Source organism: Meles meles, chromosome 12 (genome assembly GCF_922984935.1).
Source record: "Meles meles chromosome 12, mMelMel3.1 paternal haplotype, whole genome shotgun sequence".
Lineage (NCBI taxonomy): Eukaryota > Metazoa > Chordata > Mammalia > Carnivora > Mustelidae > Meles > Meles meles.
The window spans coordinates 1648015-1668916 of record NC_060077.1 but is presented as its reverse complement, the minus strand read 5'-3'; the positions used below and the strand labels follow the sequence as shown (position 1 = coordinate 1668916).

Here is a 20902-nt window from a genome sequence, read left to right as displayed (position 1 = left end):
TGGTTTATAGGCCTACTAAGTAAGTTTTTACTGTTTCCCTCAGTCCTAAAAATGCCAGCAAATTTTTGGGCAGTGTATCAAAATAAGGCATTCCAGATGAGGTGGGGATGCGCCCTCCTGGGACTTAGCTGTCAGTGCCAGCCTCTCAGAATCCCACCTGCTCCAACCCTGTAGTCCATCAGTAACCCTGGTTTTTTATGGGACAGACCACAGGCGGTGACCCCACCCCTGTCACCACTGGTTTCACAGTGTTTGGTCTTCACCATAATTAAGAAAGATAAGGTGTGTATAGGACCACTTTGCAGGTGAAAAACTGAGGCTCTGAAGAAGCGGGGACACAAATCCAGCTTCAGACCCCTGGCCTGGCCTGAGATATTACTTATGGCTCAGTTTCCAGAAATAATACCTTGCCTTGGGGCAACTGTCTTACTTCACACATATAAATTTTAAAATGCAACTTCACGGCGCTTCCCTGAGTAGAGCAGATGCAAACTTACACACCCACATTTTAGACGCTTAGAAAATAAATCACTAGGAGTCAAATAGCATGTAAGATTTTACTTTAATTTTAACTGACACTTTGCTCAAAACCACAAAACAATGAACATTTCAGTGGCTCAATGTTAGGGTTACACACAAAATCCTGAAGTCCGACAGTCACAGTGTCCTACGTTAGTTATTTCACATTCAGTGCGGGTTGTTTTAAAAAAAAAAAAAACAAATCCAAAAAACAACACCCATCAGTGAGGTGAGTGGAACATAAGACAAGCATTTAAGTTCAATAACAAAGAAAATTAAGCCTAGCACCTTTAAAATAAATACTGTTAACCACTTCGTAAGTATGAAAGTATCATTTCAACAGGAAAAAACAATCCATTTCAACAGTGCAAAACAGCAGCATTTTCAAGGTTGAGATGAAATCTGTGTAAACGCACATCCACCTGCCTCTCAGCCTCCTACTTTCATAGTAGGACACTTCTGTGGGTTGAGGACCTCCTCATCCACAGCTAGAAAGAGTCCTGCTGAGTTTCTTTTAGATTCCAAATCTGAAAAGCTGCCACAAGCTTTAGGCCAGGGCCTGGAAAGGCTTGGGTGCAGCCCCAGGGAGCTCAATGTGTTTAAGTAGGATGGAGCTCTTTTTCAGATGGGCCAACCAGTAATCAGCCCAACTCAGAGCCTTCCAGCCCTAGGGTGCTCATGGTCACAGGCCTAGCTAATGCGGCCCTGACTTCAGCGGGGGCATCTGGGTGCAGACCCAGATGTGGCACGAGGCTGACAGCCTAAGTTCCCCACAGCTGACACTGCTTTGCAACCAGGGCATCCCAGGCCAACTCAATCTAACTAAAAACACACGATTCTTAACCCCACTGTGACCAAATGGTTCTCAAGTATGGAATGTCTACATGTCAAGTCTTCCTCTTATGAGTATTTTCCAATATTCGGGATGAGTCCTTTCCAGTGTGGTTTTCCCACCACTGACATAGTTAGCGGTTTTCCCATCTTTATACTGAAACTTGTAGCTTCAGGTCCTTCTTGTAACAAGTGTTAAGTGCAGCCAGATATACAAAGAAACATCGAGAAGCAGAGTCAATTATTTACATTACAGTGTTAGGAAAAAAATAACTGCCAGATGGATGTTTTTTCTAAACCATTTCACATTTACCAACTGTCCAGCCTGAAGGTCATTTCCAAGTGGTGAAGCTCTAATTCCAATTCTCCAAGACCCATGTGCAACACAATTTACACTTTCCTCCAATACTTGTGGAAGAACTTGGTCACGCGGCTGTCACCGACGGCGAATGGGCTTGTAGACACAAAATGCCATAAGGATCACGGTCACCAGCAGGACGCTGAAAACGGTTCCCATCAACACTGCGAAAGGAAAACAGATCACCTCCTGATGGCAGTTCATCCGTTTTTTTGCCGATAATTTGCCAAATGCCACTCAGTGCCAGGCACTGTGCCCGGTGTGTGGCAGACACACACCAACAGATTCTCTCTAAGGATGTTTCCAAGTGGGGCGGGAGAAGATGTAGACGAGTAAGAGCAGCTCACAGGGCTTGAAGAAATGTGACAATGACAGGGGGAGAGGGGTGAGGAGGGGTTAGGGTAGGTAGTGCAGTGGTAGGTAGGGTAGCGGGGGCCCTGTGAAGCCGGCCCTGTGAAGACTGCAAGGAGAGCACTGTGGCCCCAAGGGTCAGCAAAAGCAAGCTCTTGGGGCCAGACAAGCCCAGAAAGCCAATGAACAGAAAGAGGCGAGCATGGCTGAGGGGGGAGGAAGCGAGGCAGGAAATGAAGCCAGAGAGGAAGGCTGTAGCCAGTTCATGCAGGGCCTCGTGGACCACGATGCCAACATGGGTTTACTGTAAGTTTACAGGGAGGGCCAAAGGCAAAGAGTGACATGATGCAATTAACGTGGGAAACCAGATCCTTCTGGCTGTATGGAGAATCACCCGATTATAGGTGACAAGAACAGAAGCAGGGAACCCAACGTTTTTAAAGCCATTCATAAAAACTGGAGATGAAAAAAAGAGTAAAGCATTTTAATCTCTAGAAGAGAAAAAGGCCTTCGGATCCAAGAAGCAATGAACTTCACAAACTTATTCCATTTCAGAGAGTAAATTTCAGGTGCAAAACCACCAGTGCTCAAGTGAGAAATGGAAACTACAACTAAGCACTAGGGTTGAGTCCCGGTAGAGGACTAGACCTAAGGACTGAGGCCTTAACGTAACCAGCCACCCATGGAAGGGAAGGGCAATCCCATTTGTGTGACTACTTCAGAGGTCTAACAAGAGTTAAAGATCTTACCTTTACCAAGCAAGTGTACATTTGTTTGTAAGTATGTGGGCCCATCCCAGGTTCCAATGGGAGACTAACCATGGCTGTTCTCTAGTGTGCCTACTGAAAAAACAAGATTTGACCAAAGTTTTATTTAAATCAGTAGTCTGGGGTATTTGTGACCCCTACGAAATGCCTCCATATGGAACCCAGTTATTTAAATACTGACCACACAGAAATACTTTTTTTGGTGAGGAAGGGGAAGAAGAATATAGGTGATAAAGACAACCTACAACTCATATAAGCTAAATGTCCTATCTCAAAACAGGCCTTGTTATCTAAATACCCGCCCTTATTTGCAAAGTTTTGAATTCCACGAATTTCTAAGGTTCTCACTGTAACTGGACCTCAAGTTGCCTTATCCCATTTAAACCATTCTCCTGCATCTGACATTCTGAAAGCACTCTCAAAAACAAACAACCCTCTTTCTCCCCGCCTTCCCCCCCAAAAGCCCCCAACCAAATTCCCAAAGCAGGAATGTAGGAGGCTGGAAGTAGAGAACAGAATCTCAAAAAGCATTTGAAAAGGTTTAAAATGATGGGTTGTTAGGTACATAATGCCCATGTGGACAGCTATCCATTTGGGGCTTGATAGATTCTCCCATTCTTCATCTTTGTCCTCTCCTGCACTTTGCACATGGTATTAGTTGCCTGAATGGCAGGCTCAGGCAGAACCCAAGACTACTTGGGTCCTTCCTTATTGGTCACGTCCAATGGCTGAACTTCATTTCCTACATCTCTAAAATGTGGCAAGTGAAACCCACCTCAAGAGGGTTTTCTGAAACCTAACTGTGGTAGCCTATGAAAAGCACTCAACAGAGTGCAGACATAGAACATGCAGACGGTAAGTGAAAGCCATTATGATGACCAAAACAGGCAACACGGTACAGCGGTCATGAACTCAAGGTGTGGGGTCAGGCAGTCTGGGCTCCCATCTATACTGACAGGCTATGTGTTCTCAAATAAATTACACGATCTCTCTGTTTCCTCCTCGGTAAAGATGGAGACAAAAATACCCCCTGCACAGGACTGTTTAGGGTACTGTTTTCTACGCTATCTGTGGTAAAACTTGTGGCCAGTCCCAGGCCATTACTATGTGCATGACTAGTAAGCAGCTCCCTCTACCTATGAAGCAGGTCAGTCCATGGACACCTAGGTCTGACTTCTACTTGCTTGGATGTGGTGACAGTGTCAAATTGTTAATTTTGTTAAAAACACTAAATTTCTGTAGTCCTCTCTTTGCAGATAAATAATTTGGAAACTGCACTGGCCTGCAGACCACTCTTTGAATAGTATTATTGTTCAGCAGTGGTTCTCAGCCAGGGCGATTTTGCTCCTAGTGGACAGCTGGTACTCTTTGGAGATATTCTGATTATTCAGACTGGGAGTCAGGTGTGCTACTGGCATCTAGCCGGTGAAGGCTGGAGATGCCCTCAACATCTTACAGTGCTCAGTACAGTGCATCTTACCTCCCCCGCAAAGAACCATCTGGTCCACGATGTCATAGAACCACTGTGGAGAAACTCTCCTGCTCCAAAGGACTAAGCAGCAGAGCATGTGGAAACCACTCAGCAGTGCTAGGTACACAGTAAGTGGTCAACACAGACATTCAATTCAAACGTAAATGAGTCTCAAGATAATCCAAAAATGATACTACTATGTGGTACAGAGATTCAGATATATCACTGAGGAATAGAGGAAAGGAAGGGCTTTGGCAGAAGAGGAAGAGTTATTGGCAATTTTCCGAAGCTTTAAGCTCCAGGACCCCTTCCAAAGCCATGTACACCGTATATACTTGTGTGTGTAAATAGGTGTCTTTACAAAACCTAGGTTCCAGGGGCGCCTGGGTGGCTCAGTGGGTTAAAGCCTCTGCCTTCGGCTCAGATCATGATCCCAGGGTCCTGGGTTCGAGCCCCACATCGTGCTCTCTGCTCAGCGGGGAGCCTGCTTTCACCTCTCTATTTGCCTGCCTCTCTGCCTACCTTGATCTCTGCCTGTCAAATAAATAAATAAAATCTTTAAAACAAAAAAAGCAAACCTAGGTTCCAGTGCTAGTTTCCTAGGTTCTCTGAAAGTCCTATACCCATGAAAACTTTCATAAGCAGAAATGGCATAAAGCAAAAAAAGCTGCCATCAATTTAAGAGGAAAAAACTGAGCCTCCCGGACCCCCAAAATAACTTTAGGCTTTTCTGATACCTTAAGACACATTTAGCTAAGGGATACACAAAATAAATCGAGAACACGCACAGATACTCAGACACATTTCAAAGCTGTAACAGCGCGATGCTAAGAGGCTGAGTGTAGTTCCGGGAACGGAGTTTGGTGCTGCCACTCTCGCTGCTGGGGGTGTGCACTGCAGAACACCTGCTGAGCTCTCTTTTAACTTTTTTGCCTTTTTCCGTAAAAGGGGAAAATCCCCTTCGGATTTCTTTAGGTTATCGAAAACAGATACTCATTCGAAAAGCAGGGTGCGTGTGTGTGGGGGGGGCGAGTATTGGGGGGGGCGAGTACTGGCTGCCACCGCTATCCTAACTGTGTAAACGTGGGGAAGTGACTTCACATGAGTTTCCTCTTCATCGGGGAAAACGGGGCTGCACTCCTGAGCTTTCTCATTAAGTCACCCTTGTTGCCCAGCCTGGGCCCACGCAGCCAAAGATGGGGCTCAACAACGAGCTCATTCATGCAACCAGCGCACAAGGAGAGCCTATCTAGTACAAGCCTGGCGCGGAGTGGGACGGGCTCAGCACGGCCGCAGCTGCACACCCTTTCCTCCCAAGTGCCCTCCGCCCGCAGCCATTCGGCCGGCAGCAGCTCACCCAGGTTCTGCCCACGCAGCACGGCGTACGGCCGGCTCCGCTCCGGCGGCTCAACGGGGCTCGGGGCCTCCGCCTGCCCCGCCAGAAGGCTGCCCAGGCCGAAACACAGCCACCAGCACTCAAGACGCGCCATCTTTTCCGGGCCGCTGGGGCGAGGACGTCACTTCCGCCGAAAGCCCCGCTTCCGTTTCCGCGCGCCGCTCCTTCCGGCGCTGCCCCCGCCCAGCCGGCGTGCGTCGTTGCCAGGGTAACCATAATCCCGGGCGGAGGGATGCTCTGTCGCGCGAGGTTCCTCCGGGATGGACGTCCCTCTTTGGCGAAAGTTTTTAGTTCGCCCGGGCCGCTTTTCAGAGGGATCACCGTTCCGTCTGGGGCAACGTCCATCTCGATCACCATTCCGCCGTGACCAACGTTCCCCTTTTTGTGGGCGCCGGGCGAGCCTCTTTCCGTAGAGGGCTTTTGGGTCCGTTTTGGGTCTATTGAAGGTTTTTTAATGAATCCGCGTATTTTCTTATTAGATCTTCGCTAAAGACCCAAGAAATAGACACTGTAGTACCATTTGACACATGCCACCTTCTCAGGAAGCCCTTAATCTCCTACAAGAAAGTGACTACCCCTGCAGCCCAGACAGGGAGAAACTGTCATCACACCGAATTCTTGCTTTTCTGCGATGGACTTTCCTTCAAACCCCCCCCCCCCCCAACTTCCTCCTCCTTTGTCATAAAGTAAGTCCCTCTCCTTTGTTTGTTGAACTTGTCTATGGTTTTGCCATAGCTTGCAGGTCCTGAATTGCAATCTCTCTTCATCCCAAATAAATGCATGTAAATGACATGATACGTTATAAGTGATTGAGATTATTGTTATTCTGCATTATTCTGTTGTTACTCTGGAAAATATGTCTTAGAAAAGTGGGCTTAAAATGGACCCTAAAAATCACTGTAGTCTACCTAATAGTTTGTGGATTATTGCAATGCCTAGTTTTATTTTCTTTCTTTGGCTGCCTATCATTTAACTATTTCAGCTTAAATGCATACACCCTTCAATAAAAGGACTAGGGGGAAAAAAAAAAAGAAACAAGGTAATTGTTTAATGAGAATGTACCATGTGTAATTTAGTCCCCGGCGCTTTGACATCGGTTTTTGTTTCTGCTTCAGGATTTTTACAGTTCCCTTTGCTGAAATGCTTTTCCCTATGCCATGTGCATGACAGGCAGCTATATAGCACGGAGGCCTCTGCCCAAGTGTCTGCCCTCAGAGTGCCCCTTCTGGAGCCCCCAACACAGCCTCCACACTCAGCCTACCTTCTCTTATTGTTGTCATTACTATCTCAAATGATTCTTTTCTTTGGCGTTTCCCGGTTGTTACCTGTCTTCCCCACCAAACTGTGAACTCCATGAAGGCAAGACAATGTCTATCTGGTTCACTACTCTGACCCTGGTGCTGGGAAAAGTCCCAGGAACAGCAAAAGTTTTCTCAAATGTCTGTTGCGTGGGTGTAGAGTGAGCAAAAAGGCGAGGGGAGGAAGAAAAACAAGAAAAGTATTGAAAATAGCCCATTTTCCCCACTTAGTAGCCTACATATATTTGTACGCTATATGTACTATATGTCTACTAAAGTAGCAGGCCATTTACAATTAAATATAGTTTCTACCTCCAAGTTCTCACAGCCCTTGACCCTTTGATGCTCAGCTCATTGTACTTTGTATTCTGGTGACTTGTGAATGTTTTATTTCTCTAACTGGACTATAAATTTCTTCCTTCGGGAGTGCAGGGCATTCATTTAATTTTAATTTCACATAAACAATGAATAACAATTAGTTAAAGGACATTCCTAATATTACATGGGATATTATACTTGTTGCTTATCTGAAATTCAAACGTAAATGAGCAATGCTGTGCTTTTATTTTCTGCTATATCTGACAATTCTACCTTCAGAGCCCAATCTGAAATTCATTTGTTTTTGTACCCTTCTTCCCCAAATTACTAACATGGTGTGTGCTTCGCACATAGTAGGTGCTCAATAAATGCTTGCACAGTGAATACACGCATGATCACAGACTGTCGTATTTATCTGTGATATCTAAGTCCCTACATTTCAGGTAATACATTTCCATCTATAATTCTTTCTTATAAAAGCATCAGCAAAAGCAAAAATGACAAAATTTTGGGAGTTGTTAATCAACCAATAAGTCAACTAATTAATATTGTGATTAAATATACATAACATATTATTTATCATTTTTACCATTCACAAATGTACAATTTGGTGGTATTAAATACATTAATGATGTTGTATAATTACCATTACTGTTATCTAGATCCAAAACTTATTCATCATCTTCCACCAAAATGCTCTATGCATTAGACAATAACTCTCCCTTCTCCCCTCCCTTAGTTACTCTATTCTGCTTTCTGTCCCCAGGAACTTGACTATCCTGGGTACTTAATGTAAATGGAATCCTCTAATATTTGTCCTTCTGTGTCTGGCTCATTTCACTAAGCATGATGTTCTCAAAGTCCATTCATATGATCAAATATTTCAAAATTTCATTCCTTTGTGTGGCCTAATAATATTCCATTAAATATATTTCTTTTTTTTAAAGTTTTGTTTGTTTAAGTAATCTCTACACCCAATATGGGGCTTGATCCCACAACACTGAGATCATGACCCAAGCTGAAATCAAGAGTCCAAAACCCAGCTGACTGAATCACCCAGGTACCCCCATCCTAGTAGTTTTAAAGTCATACATCACTGGTTTTGATTTGCACTGGGAGGCACTAGTTTTTTTAAATTTCTTTTTCTTTTTTTTACAAAAGATTTTATTTATTTTTTTATTTAATAGAGAGAGAGAGCGAGCACAGGCAGGGGGAGGCAGAGGGGCAGAGGCAGAGGGAGAAGCAGACTCCCCACCAAGCAAGAAGCCGGATGTGGGACTCGATCCCAGGATCCTGAGATCATGACCTGAGCTGAAGGCAGACACTTAACCGACTGAGTCACCCAGGCGTCCCTATTTTTCTTTTTAATTGCAGTATAATTAACATACAGCATTATATTAGTTTCATTGTATAATGTAACAATTCAACAATTATTTTTTTAAGTAGGCTTCTTGTCCAGTGTGGAACCCAATGTGGGGCCCTAACTCATAACCCCAAGATCAAGACCTGAGCTGACACCAAGAGTCAGACACTTAACCAACTGAGCCATCCAAGTGCCCTATGATTCAACAATTCTGTACATTATTCAGGGCTCATCATGATAAGTGTACTCTTACTCTCCATTGCCTATTTCACCAATTCCCCACTCACCTCCCCGCTGGCAACCACCAGTTTGTTCCCTATATTTAAGAGTAGTTATTTTGCTCATCTCTTTTTCTGTTTATTTTGGTTAAGTTCCACATATGAGTGAAATAATACGGCATTTGTTTTTCTCTGCCTGGCTTATTGCACTTAGCATTACACCCTCTAGTTCCACCCATGTAGTTGCAAGTTGCAAGATTTCATTCCTTTTCATGACTGAGTAATTTTCTGTCATATACACATAACACATCTTCTTTATTCATCTACCCATGGGCATTTGGACTGCTTCCATAGCTTCGTTACTATAAATAGTGCTGCAATAAACATAGAAGTGTGTATATCTAATTCAAAAAGATACATACAACCCTAGGTTGACTGCAGCATTGTTGTACAATAGCCAAGATATGGAGGTGGAGGGGGGGACGCCAAAGTTTTAACTTAGGAAAGAATTGTTTTGTGACTGTGGTTTAGGAAAATACTTTAGTGGCCTTTTTGGTTATGAAAGGCAAAGCCCAGAGCATAATCTGGAATGGAGAATTGAAGACAAAAGAAGCTAAACTGCTTAAATAATAAAATCATCTCAATTTCTAATTTTCACCTTGTACCGAGAAACACATGGTGTAGTTCTTGAGATGGGACCATGATACGAAAGTGAGGCTGGCTTGGGAGGAAACTGACCCCAGCCGTCTGGCATCACAAGATGGACAGTCAGTACTATCTGGTCTTTGGGGTTCTCTGGTTTTCTGTGATGTGCTCTAATTCCAAACCCACTCACTGTCCAAATCTTTAGTCCACTTGGGCTGCTATAGCAAAATACCATAGACTAGATAGTTTGCAAACAACAAAAATGATCGCTCACAGTTCCAGAGGCTGGAAAGTCTAAGATCAAGTCAACATTGTTACTGAACCCAAGTCTGGCTGCCCGTCAGCTGAAAGATCATCATGGAAGAGATGAGTTTCGATTGGAAAGGAATTTGAGCTTCATTCACGAGACTGGCAACCTGGGGAGAAGTTGGACTCCTGTCCAAAAGCCAACTCTGAGGTTTCTGCCTGGCCCAGAAGTTTTTAAAGGAGTTTAGGGCCATTCATCAGCAAAGGGGGTGCAGTGGCCTGCAATGTTTCTTCATCATGTGCAAACTCTGTGCCAGCTACAAATGTTGCCTTGGTGGTCTGGGGTTGTACAAGGAGATCTGATTCTTGTTCTGTGATGTGCAGGAGTCCTCTGTTCTTTCTGCAAAGGAGGGCAAAGTTTACAGCTCCACAAAGGAGGTCAGTAAAGTCATTTGTGCGACCTAAAAGAGAAAAAATAGGCTGATCAGAAAGCTGAGCTGGCTTCAAACAGACTTGCTGGCCTCTGTGGCCTGGGAAAGTTCTGGTTCTTCATTCCTTAAGAGGAGCAGCCTGCAAATCTTAAAGCAAGGCCATTAGTTCTGTTACAGGTCAAGGGCATTAGGTCAGCAAGTAAAGAGTGTGTTCACATGAAGCAAGTTGCCCCTTAAGACCAGATGGAGTGTTATCAGGGCATCATAGTCATTTTCTGGGGAGAGAGCCCCCTTCCTTGTTCTTAGCTGGTGCCTTCTTGCATTGTCATGATGGAAGGGACAAGGGAACTCTGTGGGATCTCTCTTTTTAAAAATTTAATTTAATTTTTGAAAAGGTTTTACTTATTTTTATTTTTTAAAAAAGCGTGAGCAGGGCAGAGGGAAAGGGTGAAGTAGAAGCTCAGCCAAGCAGGGAGCCCAATGTGGGGTTCAATCCCAGGACTCTGGGATCATGACCTGAGCCGAAGGTAGATGCTTATGGACTGAGCAACCCAGGTGTCCTCTATTTAAAAAAATTTATTTATTTATTTATTTATTTATTTGAGCGAGAGAGAAATTGAGAGAGAGAGGGTATCCTCAAGGTGATTGCACGCAAAGCATGGAGCCAGACACAGGCTTGCTGGCAAGGACTGGGGAGATCATGACCTGAACGGAAATCAAGAGTCAGCTGTTTCATTGACTGAGCCACCAGGCTCCCCTGTGGGATCTCTTTCATAATACTATTTGTGAGGGCTCCACCATCGTAACTTAGTCACCTCCCAAGGCTCCACCCCTAACGCCATCACATTGGGGGTAAAATTTCAATATATGTATTTAAGGGGACACACACATTCAGACCATGACAGGGATTATGCACATTAATGCATAATAGGGGCATCTTGGGCAATAGAGGGAGAGGGTCATGTCCATGTTTGAGGTGATTCAGTCTAAAGCCACACAACCCTGACCTTGGGAGAGTGGAGGAATTTACCAAGGGTAACTGGAAAACATGGGAGAAATTCTGAACAGGAAGCGAACATCAGGAGCATCACTGGAGACGTTCAAGAAGGCTCGGACATCCCCTGGTGAAGACAGTGTGAATCCAGGTTTTGCCTGCCCAGGATCTCGTCCTCTCCTCCCAATTACAGCAAGAGACCTGTGGGGAGTCACCCACCCTTCCATGCTGATAGGGTAAGACACCTCATCCCCAGCCCCACCAGTGAGCACATGACCCGGACGTGACCAATCAGATCAGCCATCCCTCTGGCTACAGTGATTGGTTCGGAACCTGGGGCATGTGACTCGCAGCGAGACCAATGGGGATTATACTCAAACTTTTTTTCTTTTTTCTTTTGCCTGAGCTGTTTAAAGCCATTCTGGGCCTCTGTGGCGGGGATGAGGTCGACACGGAAGAGAAGGGATCTGCGATGACAACGGTGATGGACACAGCGGCGGTCTGATGGCACCGAGCACCTAGCCTGGGACTCCTCGGCTGCATCTTCTGCGGTCACGCAGAATTCACGAGCAGTCGTGCAGTCACTAAGCCAACTGACTTCATCTTTTTGCTTTAGCTCGTTTGTTGGGTTGGGTGGCTGTGATTTTCAGCCCGAAGGATCCTGACACATGGTGGATCCAGAGAAACCCGAGCCGAAGAAGTACTCCAGTTATCTTAGCAAAGGGTACGGCGGTCTCAGTTGTCCTGTCCGGTCAGCCAACACAGCTGTCTGCACTCTCGCCTCCTCCCGCTGACTGGGGCAGTTTGTATCAGTGCACGATATCATCCAACAGGAATCCCCTTAGAGCTTCCATGTTCTAAAGTCTAAAGACTATTTATTTTTCTTACTTGGCCACTGAAGATTACATCTTGAAAATGTTGAAAGTCCGGCAGAAGTGGAGTGTCAGATGATGACAGTGGACTGGCTTCCAAAAAAGTTATGTATTTAAAATATAGCTGCAAAATGTGTGTTTTTCAGCTACATTTTGAGCAGAGAAGCAAGGGTCTTCTCCTGGACCGTTTGCCTCTTCTGTTGTTGATTAAGGTTGCCTTTTCAATTTTCCTCAAACAATCCGTTTATGCTCTTGTGTCCTGAGACAGGGTGACATCTAGTTCTGTTAACATTTTAAAACCATAGGCTCTAGCAGCTTTTGTCTTCTGCCAGTCCCAGTACACCTACTTTGACCACTTCTAAAGTTACATATTTTCTTTGTTTGATGACACTAAGTCACAACTGTGTTCCAGAGACTTGTGTACCTGGCCAGGGAGTTTTCTGTAAAAGAAACTCTTCCTCCTCCTCCCTCTCCCTCTCCTTCTCCTTCTCTTCACAGGCCCTAGAGGGTGGGATTTGGCCTTTTTCTCCTGCAGTTACTTACATGAATTTCCCCAGTGGGAGTTTGCATAGAGAGGAGCTTGCCTGCCTTCTGCTGGGGCAGTGGTAAAGGTTTCCTTGCCCACAGGAGTGTTTCTGCATGGTAAGGTTTGACTGGACACTGTGTTTCAGCCTCTCACTTTGTAGGGGCCAATTCCTTCCTCTTGTCACTGGATGTGTGTCACAGAACCCAGGACAGGACAGTGGCCTCACCCTGGAACTTTGCATCCTGAGTTAAAGTGGAGAGTAGTTCCCGTCAGGGCTCCAGGACCCTGATCTTGGACACCAGGTCCCCCAGCTGAACACTTGTCTTGATCTCACTCTTCTGAGGGACCACAGAGCAGAACAGACCCAACAAACCTTCCCACGGGGCTACTTCTGCCATGAATTGGTGCACTTGTGGCCGCAGACATAAGCACATTTTAGGTTACATGGGTTTCTCAAGATAACCCAAAAGATGAGACATCTACTTCTTTCTTTAAAATGTTCAACCAGACCCACTGTCTGCGGAAAAACATGTAGACTGGAGTTTCCTAATGACCCAAATGACCTTGAGTGCTAGGGTTCTTTTTTTTTTTAATATTTTATTTATTTATTTGACACAGAGAGAAAGAGAGAGAGAGAGAGAGAGAGAGATCACAAGTAGAGCAGCAGACAGAGAGAGAGGGGGAAGCAGGCTCCCTGCGGAGCAGAGAGCCCGATGCAGGGCTCGATCCCAGGACCCTGAGACCATGACCTGAGCCGAAGTCAGCGGCTTAACCCACTGAGCCACCCAGGTGCCCCGAGTGCTTGGGTTCTTAATCCTCTTTGCTTGCATAGACATGTTATGTAGCTATTACTCGTCATCCCTCTACTAGGAAATGACACGCAATATAACAATAAGTGACTCTTGGTCCCGAACTTCAGATATTTGAGATGCTAATGAGAATAAAAAGCTCGGTTGGTCATTCAGCCTTGACCTGAGCTGGTAAATGAACCAGATCGTAGGTGTCCAATACTGTAGCCACCGACCGCCCGTGGCCATCGAGCACCTGGAGTTCAGCTCCTCTGGTTGAGATGTGCTCTGAGTGTAAAATGCACACTGGATTCTGAAAGCAGAAGAAGGAAGAAGAAGTTAAATTATCTTATTGAGATCTTTAAAACAATTCTCATTAACATAAATACATGTGGAAGGGATACCATTTTTCCAATTGTAATTATTTTGACTTCCTTTTACTGTGTGTAATGTGGCTACTAGAAAATTTGTAACTGACGTGGGCGGGACACATTAGATTTCTGCAGGCATTGCCAGACTCAACTCCGGAGTCTCCAGCTTGGGAAACTGGTCCGACCTGGCTGCCTCTCAGAACCACATCTGCCACTGAGGGGTAGAATCAGTCAGTGGGGAAACTCAGTGCAGCATCTCGTAGAGCAGTCCGAGCTATGATCTGGTTAAGTAATAGAAAGACTTGGTCCTCTCTCCAGTGTGGGTATTGAAAATCTAGTCCTGCCCACAGCTCCTAGAGCAGAGAGCCCGAGTGTACCCATTGTCCCTAGGTGCAGACGCTGTGTTTGGAATTGAGCTGGCCTCCAAAACACTTGCTGTATTAGGAAAATACTTCATTCCCCAGACTTGCTGTCTCATATTTCCTTTTGTGAAACGCTGAGGGTTAAATAAAAAAAAGTTTCACAGGATTGCATGTGTCCTCTATGAGAGTCTTCTCTGGTCTCCCACTCCCTCTGAAGGTGAGTCGGTTCTGGAGTGAGGTGGATCCAGATGGGATCTCTGTTAAAGGGTTCTCCTCACACTCTACCATAGCATAATCGCCTCTTAAATTTGATTCCTTTTCATTTAATTCTAGGAGAAAAGCGATTTACTGATGACAGAAAGGTGGCCACAGATGTTTGTACTCAACATACACGTAGGCCTAGGACACTTGTCTGGTGCAGCCACACACCCGTTTCGGAAGGCCTCTCTGCTCAGGGAGCCCGGAGGACGTTCTTCTTCGTTCTTTGGAAGGAGGGCCTCGCGGCTGTGGGCTCTCCGTGAGAAACGCACCCCACGCACCACTCTCCCCACGCCTGCTCATGCGGGGTCAGGGCCGACTGCTCTGGTCCGGCTGAAAGAGCGGGGCTTCTCGGAAGTGCTCTTGGCGGACTCAGAACTGGAGTGAGCATTGTGCTTTGGGTCTTGGAGCAGGGGCTCCCGCTGAGGGCGTTGGTCTGGCAGAGCGCAGCCACCAGAGCCCTGTCAGCGTGCCGGGTGCTCTGAGGCCCGAGTTCAGGTGGGCGCCTTCTCAGAGATCCTCTTAGCCAAGCGCCCGGCATGCCCTTCCTTAGGCTTCGCGCACCTCACATGGGTGGTGAATCTTTCTCTCCTCAGGGAAGAGCCTAGCTCGTGAAAGGCATCCCGGTTAGAGGCCTTGTTTCTCAGAGTTGCGGGCGTGACTTCCAGGCCGAGGTTTGTGAAGCTTTCTCTGTGGAGTAGTGCTTGAGGGGACAAAGGTCGCCTTTCAAATAGACTTCTTTCCTCACAGGGCGGCAGCTAGCCATTTTAGCAAGTGTTCCCAATGGACCCATGGAAATGGCTTCCCCCTTCAGGATGCCACACGGTGACCTGAGTGTGGCCGGCCTGAGCCCCGTCTCTCCTGCCTCCAGGCACGCGCCACTCCCCCGGCAGAGTGACTCTTCCCTTTTTTTTTTTTTAAAGATTTATTTATTGGACAGAGAGGGATCACAAGTAGGCAGAGAGGCAGGCTCCCCGCCTACCAGAAGGCCCGACGCGGGACTTGATCTCAGGACCCTGAGATCATGACCTGAGCCGAAGGCAGAGGCTCAACCCACTGCGCCACCCAGGTGCCCCGCGACTCTTCCCTCTTCATGGAAAGTCTTTGCGACTCTTCCCTCTTCATGGAAAGTCTTTGCGGGAGGAGTTACTGCCCCTGGAGAGTTGTTTCTTAAGCTTCAAGCCCAGGCATGCTCCTTGCGCTTCCCGGAGGTGGTGTGGACACTGTGCTGCCTCCGGGAAAGATGGGCAACACGGGAGCTGCAGATGCGCCCCTCCGTTGCTCCACTGGGGCCAGGCTGAGTGAAGGGGCGGCCTTCTCCGATGTCCTCCGAAACGAGGGCAGGGAAGCATCCTCAGCCTTCCGCAACAACACGCTGGCATGGGACGCTTTCTCTCTTCGCCAGAGAGGCCCGCACGCCAAAGGCAGCTCGGCATCAGGCTTGTTTCTTGGAGGTAAGGCTGTGGTGCTCACTTGAGGTTTCCAGGCTAAGCTTCGAGAAGGCTTCCTCCATGCAGCGACGGGTGTGGGGTCGGTGTTGGCATTCCACCCTGACTTGTTTCTCCCAGGGAGGTCGAGGGGCTTGACCTTGGGCATTCCCACACACTCCGAGCCAGCAAACCGCTTCCCCGTGTACAACGCTAGGCGCTGCCCCGGGAGAGGCCTGCCCCACAGCCTGGACACTCCCGCCTCAGGAAGCGGGCCGCGTCCTCTCTCATTCACGCGTCTCTCTTAGCACACGTCATTCACGGGAGGACGTTTTTCCCAGAGGACATTTTTCCCGGAGCGCGGTGTTGCTTTGAATTCAGGGCTGCGCTGTCTCGACTGGCTTCGAGGTGCCTGCGTGAAACCACTGCGTCTCCCCGAAGTCCGCTGTCGCATCAGAGGTGCTGGCAGCCCCCACAGGTCCCTGGGGTGGAGACCCAAGCCGTCAGGGTGTGTGCACTTTCTGCCTGTCTGAGAGAAGGCGCTGGGCTTTTGGGGCAGATGGAGCTGACAGGGCCCCCTCTGTTCAGCTCGTTCAAGGAGCTGAGGGGTTGGCACGCTGCTCTGTGCTTCTAGGTGTCGCCACCGCTTCTCTCTTCACGGGACGGAGTGGGGCTTGCTGGGCGAGTGCGGCGTCCTCAAGCCACCCCGTGGCACCGGCTCTGCGCTTCCACCGCCCATGTCGGGCCGGCCTCCTTGTGCAGGGCGGCCCCAAAGAGGTTTGCCTGAAGGCAGCATCGCCATCCTGTCCTCTCCGTGAGCCGGGTGTGCAGCACGGTGCTTGCCCACCGCCTGCTCCCCTGAGGCCTACCCATGGCAGGCGTCAGGCTGAGGGGAGGGGGCTGCTGTCCGAAGTCCTCCTGCGCCTGCAGAACTAGAGTGTTTGTTCTGCTGTGGGTCCCGCGTCAGGGTCGCAGCAGGAGCCGCTTTGGATGCCCTTGTGCGGAGCCTCCGTGAAGTGGAGGGAAGGGGCCGCCTTCTCCGCCGGCCTCCAACCCAAGGCCCCGCAGGCAGCCTGCCTTAGGCTTCCGCCCCAGCCCGCCAGCCTGGCTCTCTCTCTCTTCACAACAGAGGCCTACACGCCAAAGGCAGCTCGGCATCAGGCTTGTTTCTTGGAGGTTTCCAGGCTAAGCTTCGAGAAGTCCTCCTTCTCCGTGGAGCGACGTGTTCCGGGATGGTGTTGGCATTCCACCTGGGACTCGCACTGCCTCACCACCATCGGGAGACGCAGCCTCCTCCCTGCAGCAGCGTGCCTGGCCCAGGGTGGCCCTCTGTGCAGACTGCCTTCTCCTGGGCTAGCCAGGGCCTGGCCTTTTCCTCTTGTGTTCAGGTGGACTCGGGAACAGGCCTGCATCTTCCCGAGATGTGAGGAGAGGCTGCAAGAGCACTGCACACTGCCCGGGCCCTGGGACGGTGAGCCTGTGGGGGACTGTCCCCGCTCCTTCCCCGGCCATCCCTGCCACCGTCAATGCTGCCACATCTGGGAGGAAGATGGTAGCCGACTGGCTGTGCCTCCAGGAAGCTGTATCTGCAAGTTCAGGGTCGGGCGCCTGGTGGACCCCCAAGGCTTCCCCAGGGACAGGTGGCCAAGGTGCTGCTGTCGCCCGGGGCCACGAGGCACAGGACAGGCCTGCCTTCTGCCCAGACTCCTTTCTCAGAGTGGAGCATGCGCCCCTGCCCTAGTCATCCGCTGTGTGTTTTCCACACAGTCATATCCAACAGCTTCCATGATTCGACCATTTCAAAACTGTTGCGAGACCTTCCTAAACCAACTTCCCTTACCACGTTTGAAGCCTCTTCGACTTAGGAAGACAGTTTAGATGACCACAGCTCATACTCTGCCATTCCACTCTTTGGAAGACTAAAGGCCTTGGCTTGCCCTTAATGCAGAGTATCCAACCTGCCTAAAGTCCATCCCTGATCTATCTTCTTTCCTCAGCTGGGAACACACTGCCACAAATGGGTGTCCACCTGAAGAGCCATTCCACGTTTTGGAAGCATAAGGGCCGTGGCATGCACTTAACTCAAAGTATCCAACCTGCCTAGAGTCGTCCTTGTTCTACCTTCTTTCCTCAGCTGGGAACACACTGCCACAAATGGGTGTCTGCCTGAAGAAGTTTCACTGAACAAACACCTTGCTATGGTCACCGGTATGGATGTCCGAGACTGGCGCCCTGTATGTGACTCTTCATGTTTTCCACACAGTCACATCCAGCAGCTTCCATGATTTGACCGTTTCAAAACAGTCGTGAGTCCATCCTAAACCACACTTCCCTTACGACATTTGAAGCCTTTTGGACTGAGGTGGAGACTTAGGAAGACAGTTTAGATGACCGCAGCTCGTACTCTGCCATTCCAATTATTGGAAGCATAAGGGCCATGGCGTGCACTTAACTCAGAGTATCCAACCTTCCTAGAGTGTGACCTTGTTTTATCTTTTTTCCTCAACTGGGAACACACTGTCACTCATGGGTGTATGCCTGAAGAGCCATTCTATGTTTCGGAAGCATAAGGGCCATGGCGTGCACTTAACTCAGATTATCAAACCAGCCTCGTGTCCGTCCTTGTTCTATCTTCTTTCCTCAACTGGGAACACACTGTCAGGGATGTATGTCCGCCTGAAGAGCCTTTCCACGTTTGGGAAGTATAAGGGCTGTGGAGTGCAATTAAGTCAAAATATCCAACTTGCCTAGAGTCCATCCTTGTTCTAAATTCTTCCTCAACAGGGAATACTCTGCCACATATGAGTGTTCGCCTTAATAAGCGGCTGGCTCCAAACAGTCCCTGAACGCATCAGCCCCTGACCCCGGTCCCCTCACCCCCTGACCCCCTGAACCTGGGCCACCCAAGCCCCAGCACTGTGGGTCCCTGGACCCAAAAGGGCGGCCCGCTGCACGGGCGGGCAGCCACAACAGCCTTTCCACCTCCACGACACAAGGCCCCCCAGGCAATCACACCTCAGCCGGGCTTGGGGACCTCCTGGCAGGGCGGGGCAATGTTGGAGGGGGCTCAGGGGCCAGAGGCAGGGAAAGGTGTGAGGACCGGGGTGAGGACCACGGCCATGGACGCGGGGAGGGGCGTGGGGGCTGGGCTGTGGGAGGAGGGCGGTGGGTCGGGGGGTGGGGCAGGAGGCTGGAGGGAGGAGTGGCCCTCGATCCCTGGCTCTAGCTCCTCTCCCTGGGCCTGAGCACCCGAGGCCCTGGCTCCCGGCCCTGGGTCTGGGCCCTGGTCCCTGGATCCCCTGGCGAGGCCCTAGGGCTGCCCCGAGCTCCCAAGCCAACTGGCAGGCGCCCCACCTCCGTCCCGGCCAGTGCCCCCGCGTCACCCCCCACCCGACCCACCCTGGGCACTTCTCTCCAGGGGGCCTGGGCTCCACTCAGGCCAGAAGGGCATTCCCTTCCTTCTCACCAACCACCTCCCCTTTGCCCCTGGGGCCTTGCGCCCGGGCACAGGTGCCCAGGACACCAGATGGCTACCGCCATGGGCTTCCGGCGCCGTAGGCACCTGGCTCCACGCTCTGTCTCAACGGCACAGCGAAGGCCACAGCGAGGCTCTCTCGCTCAGCAAGACTGGCAGCGCTGCACACCGGGCCAAGAGAGGTCCCCAGGCTCCCCCACCCCACCCCCCACACCAAAGGACCAGACCAGAGAAAGAAACCCTCGCAGGCCCGCAGGCCAGACGGGGTGCTGGGCAGGAATGGGAGTGGAACGGGTCGCCTGACACCTGGGCTGGAAGTCCTTGGGATCCCTCCAGGGCTCCTCTGGCAGCTCCAGGGCACCACCACCTAGGCCAAAGCCCCGCCCAAGCACCACAACCCTCCCACCTGGGACAGGTGCCAAGCCGCCCCAGCCTCCTGGGTGTGTGGTGTCTTGTCCGAGTGGGTGTGGGTGTGGGTGGGTCTGTGTGTAGAGTGTGTGAGTGTTGCGTGCACCTGTGTCTCTGTCCCTGTCCCTGTCCACATCCCTGTCCTGGGGGGGCGGGTTGGGGGGGTGAGGGTCTGAGGGGATCTGTGGGTTGGAGAGTCTGTCTCTCTAGCTCTGCGTTCTTGCCGTCTGTCCAGAAGTCCCTCCATCTGTGTCTGTCCCTGTGTTTCCCTGGGTGTCCATGTAGGTGAGCCGGCCTCTCGTGTCTCTGGGTCAGGGGCTGGTGTGGGTGGGTGGCGAGGGGAAGCGTGGCGGAGGAAGGGCCACGGGGCGGGGCGACCGCGTCTGGGCTGGTGTGTGGCGTCGCCGTGTCCTTGGGTGGGCTGGGAGCGAGGTGGGGTGGAGAGGAGCAGAGCAGAGCAGCGGGCAGAAGAGAGCAGAGCGGAGGAGTGCTGAGGAAGGAGAGGAGAGCAGAGGAGAGGAGAGCAGGGAAGGCCAGGTGGCCAGCTGCGCCAGGCCTAGGGCGGCGGGCGGGTGCTGAGGGGTGCTGAACACACCGCACGCGCAGCCCGAGGCCATGTGGGGAGCCACGGTGGCGGCGGCGGTGGGGCTGGGGAGTCCCGGGATGGGAGGCGGCCCGTACTTTGGTGACGCTGGGGTGCCGCAGGCTTCTGGACCCCTGGGCGGGGTGGGGCATGTGGGCGGGGAGGCAGGCGCCAGGCCCAGGGCAGGAGGAGGGGGAAGCCGGTGCATGCACCGGGGCCCGGGAGGCGCGCAGCAGGCTCTTAGGGCGCAGAACTGCAGCGGCAGGCGTCTACAGCCATACCACCCTGAACACGCCTGATCTCGTCTGATCTCGGAAGCTAAGCAGGGTCGGGCCTGGTTAGTACTTGGATGGGATACCACCTGGGAATACCGGGTGCTGTAGGCTTTTTTTTTCATGGGTCTTTTTCTTTGCTTTCCCCTTTGGCCTCCCTCCGTGTCCCTTGGCCGCTGCCGCTGGGCGCCCTGGCCAAGGCAGCTGCCGCCAAACAGCCCCTGAACGCCTCAGCCCCTGACCCCGGTCCCCTCACCCCCCTGACTCCCTGAACCTGGGCCACCCCAGCCCCCCCACCGCGGGTCCCCCGCGGGTCCCTGGCCCCAAAAGGGTGGCCCGCTGCACGGGCAGGCG

At 50.3% G+C, this 20902-nt stretch overlaps 1 protein-coding gene and 1 non-coding gene across 2 annotated transcripts; one reads left to right on the top strand and one right to left on the bottom strand.

Moving 5' to 3' along the window:
- Positions 1 to 543: 543 nt before the first annotated feature.
- On the bottom strand, positions 544 to 5795 carry C12H12orf76 (chromosome 12 C12orf76 homolog). Its single transcript, XM_046026068.1, has 2 exons — positions 5655 to 5795; positions 544 to 1872 (listed from the first exon to the last, which is right to left on the bottom strand). The coding sequence occupies exons 1-2, from the start codon at positions 5785 to 5787 to the stop codon at positions 1787 to 1789; spliced, it is 219 nt and encodes a 72-aa protein (XP_045882024.1). The 5' UTR covers positions 5788 to 5795; the 3' UTR covers positions 544 to 1786.
- Positions 5796 to 20543: 14748 nt separating this feature from the next.
- LOC123954724 lies at positions 20544 to 20662 on the top strand. Its single transcript, XR_006821118.1, has one exon. It is a non-coding gene; the product is annotated as a 5S ribosomal RNA (ribosomal RNA).
- Positions 20663 to 20902: the final 240 nt, after the last annotated feature.

Excerpts from the sequence above, each read along its gene's own strand:
- C12H12orf76 (XM_046026068.1), bottom strand. The coding sequence starts at position 5,787 with ATGGCGCGTCTTGAGTGCTGGTGGCTGTGTTTCGGCCTGGGCAGCCTT. Across the intron at positions 1,873-5,654 it reads GCTGCGTGGGCAGAACCTGG|TGTTGATGGGAACCGTTTTC; the intron begins GTGAGCTGCTGC and ends TTCCTTTCGCAG.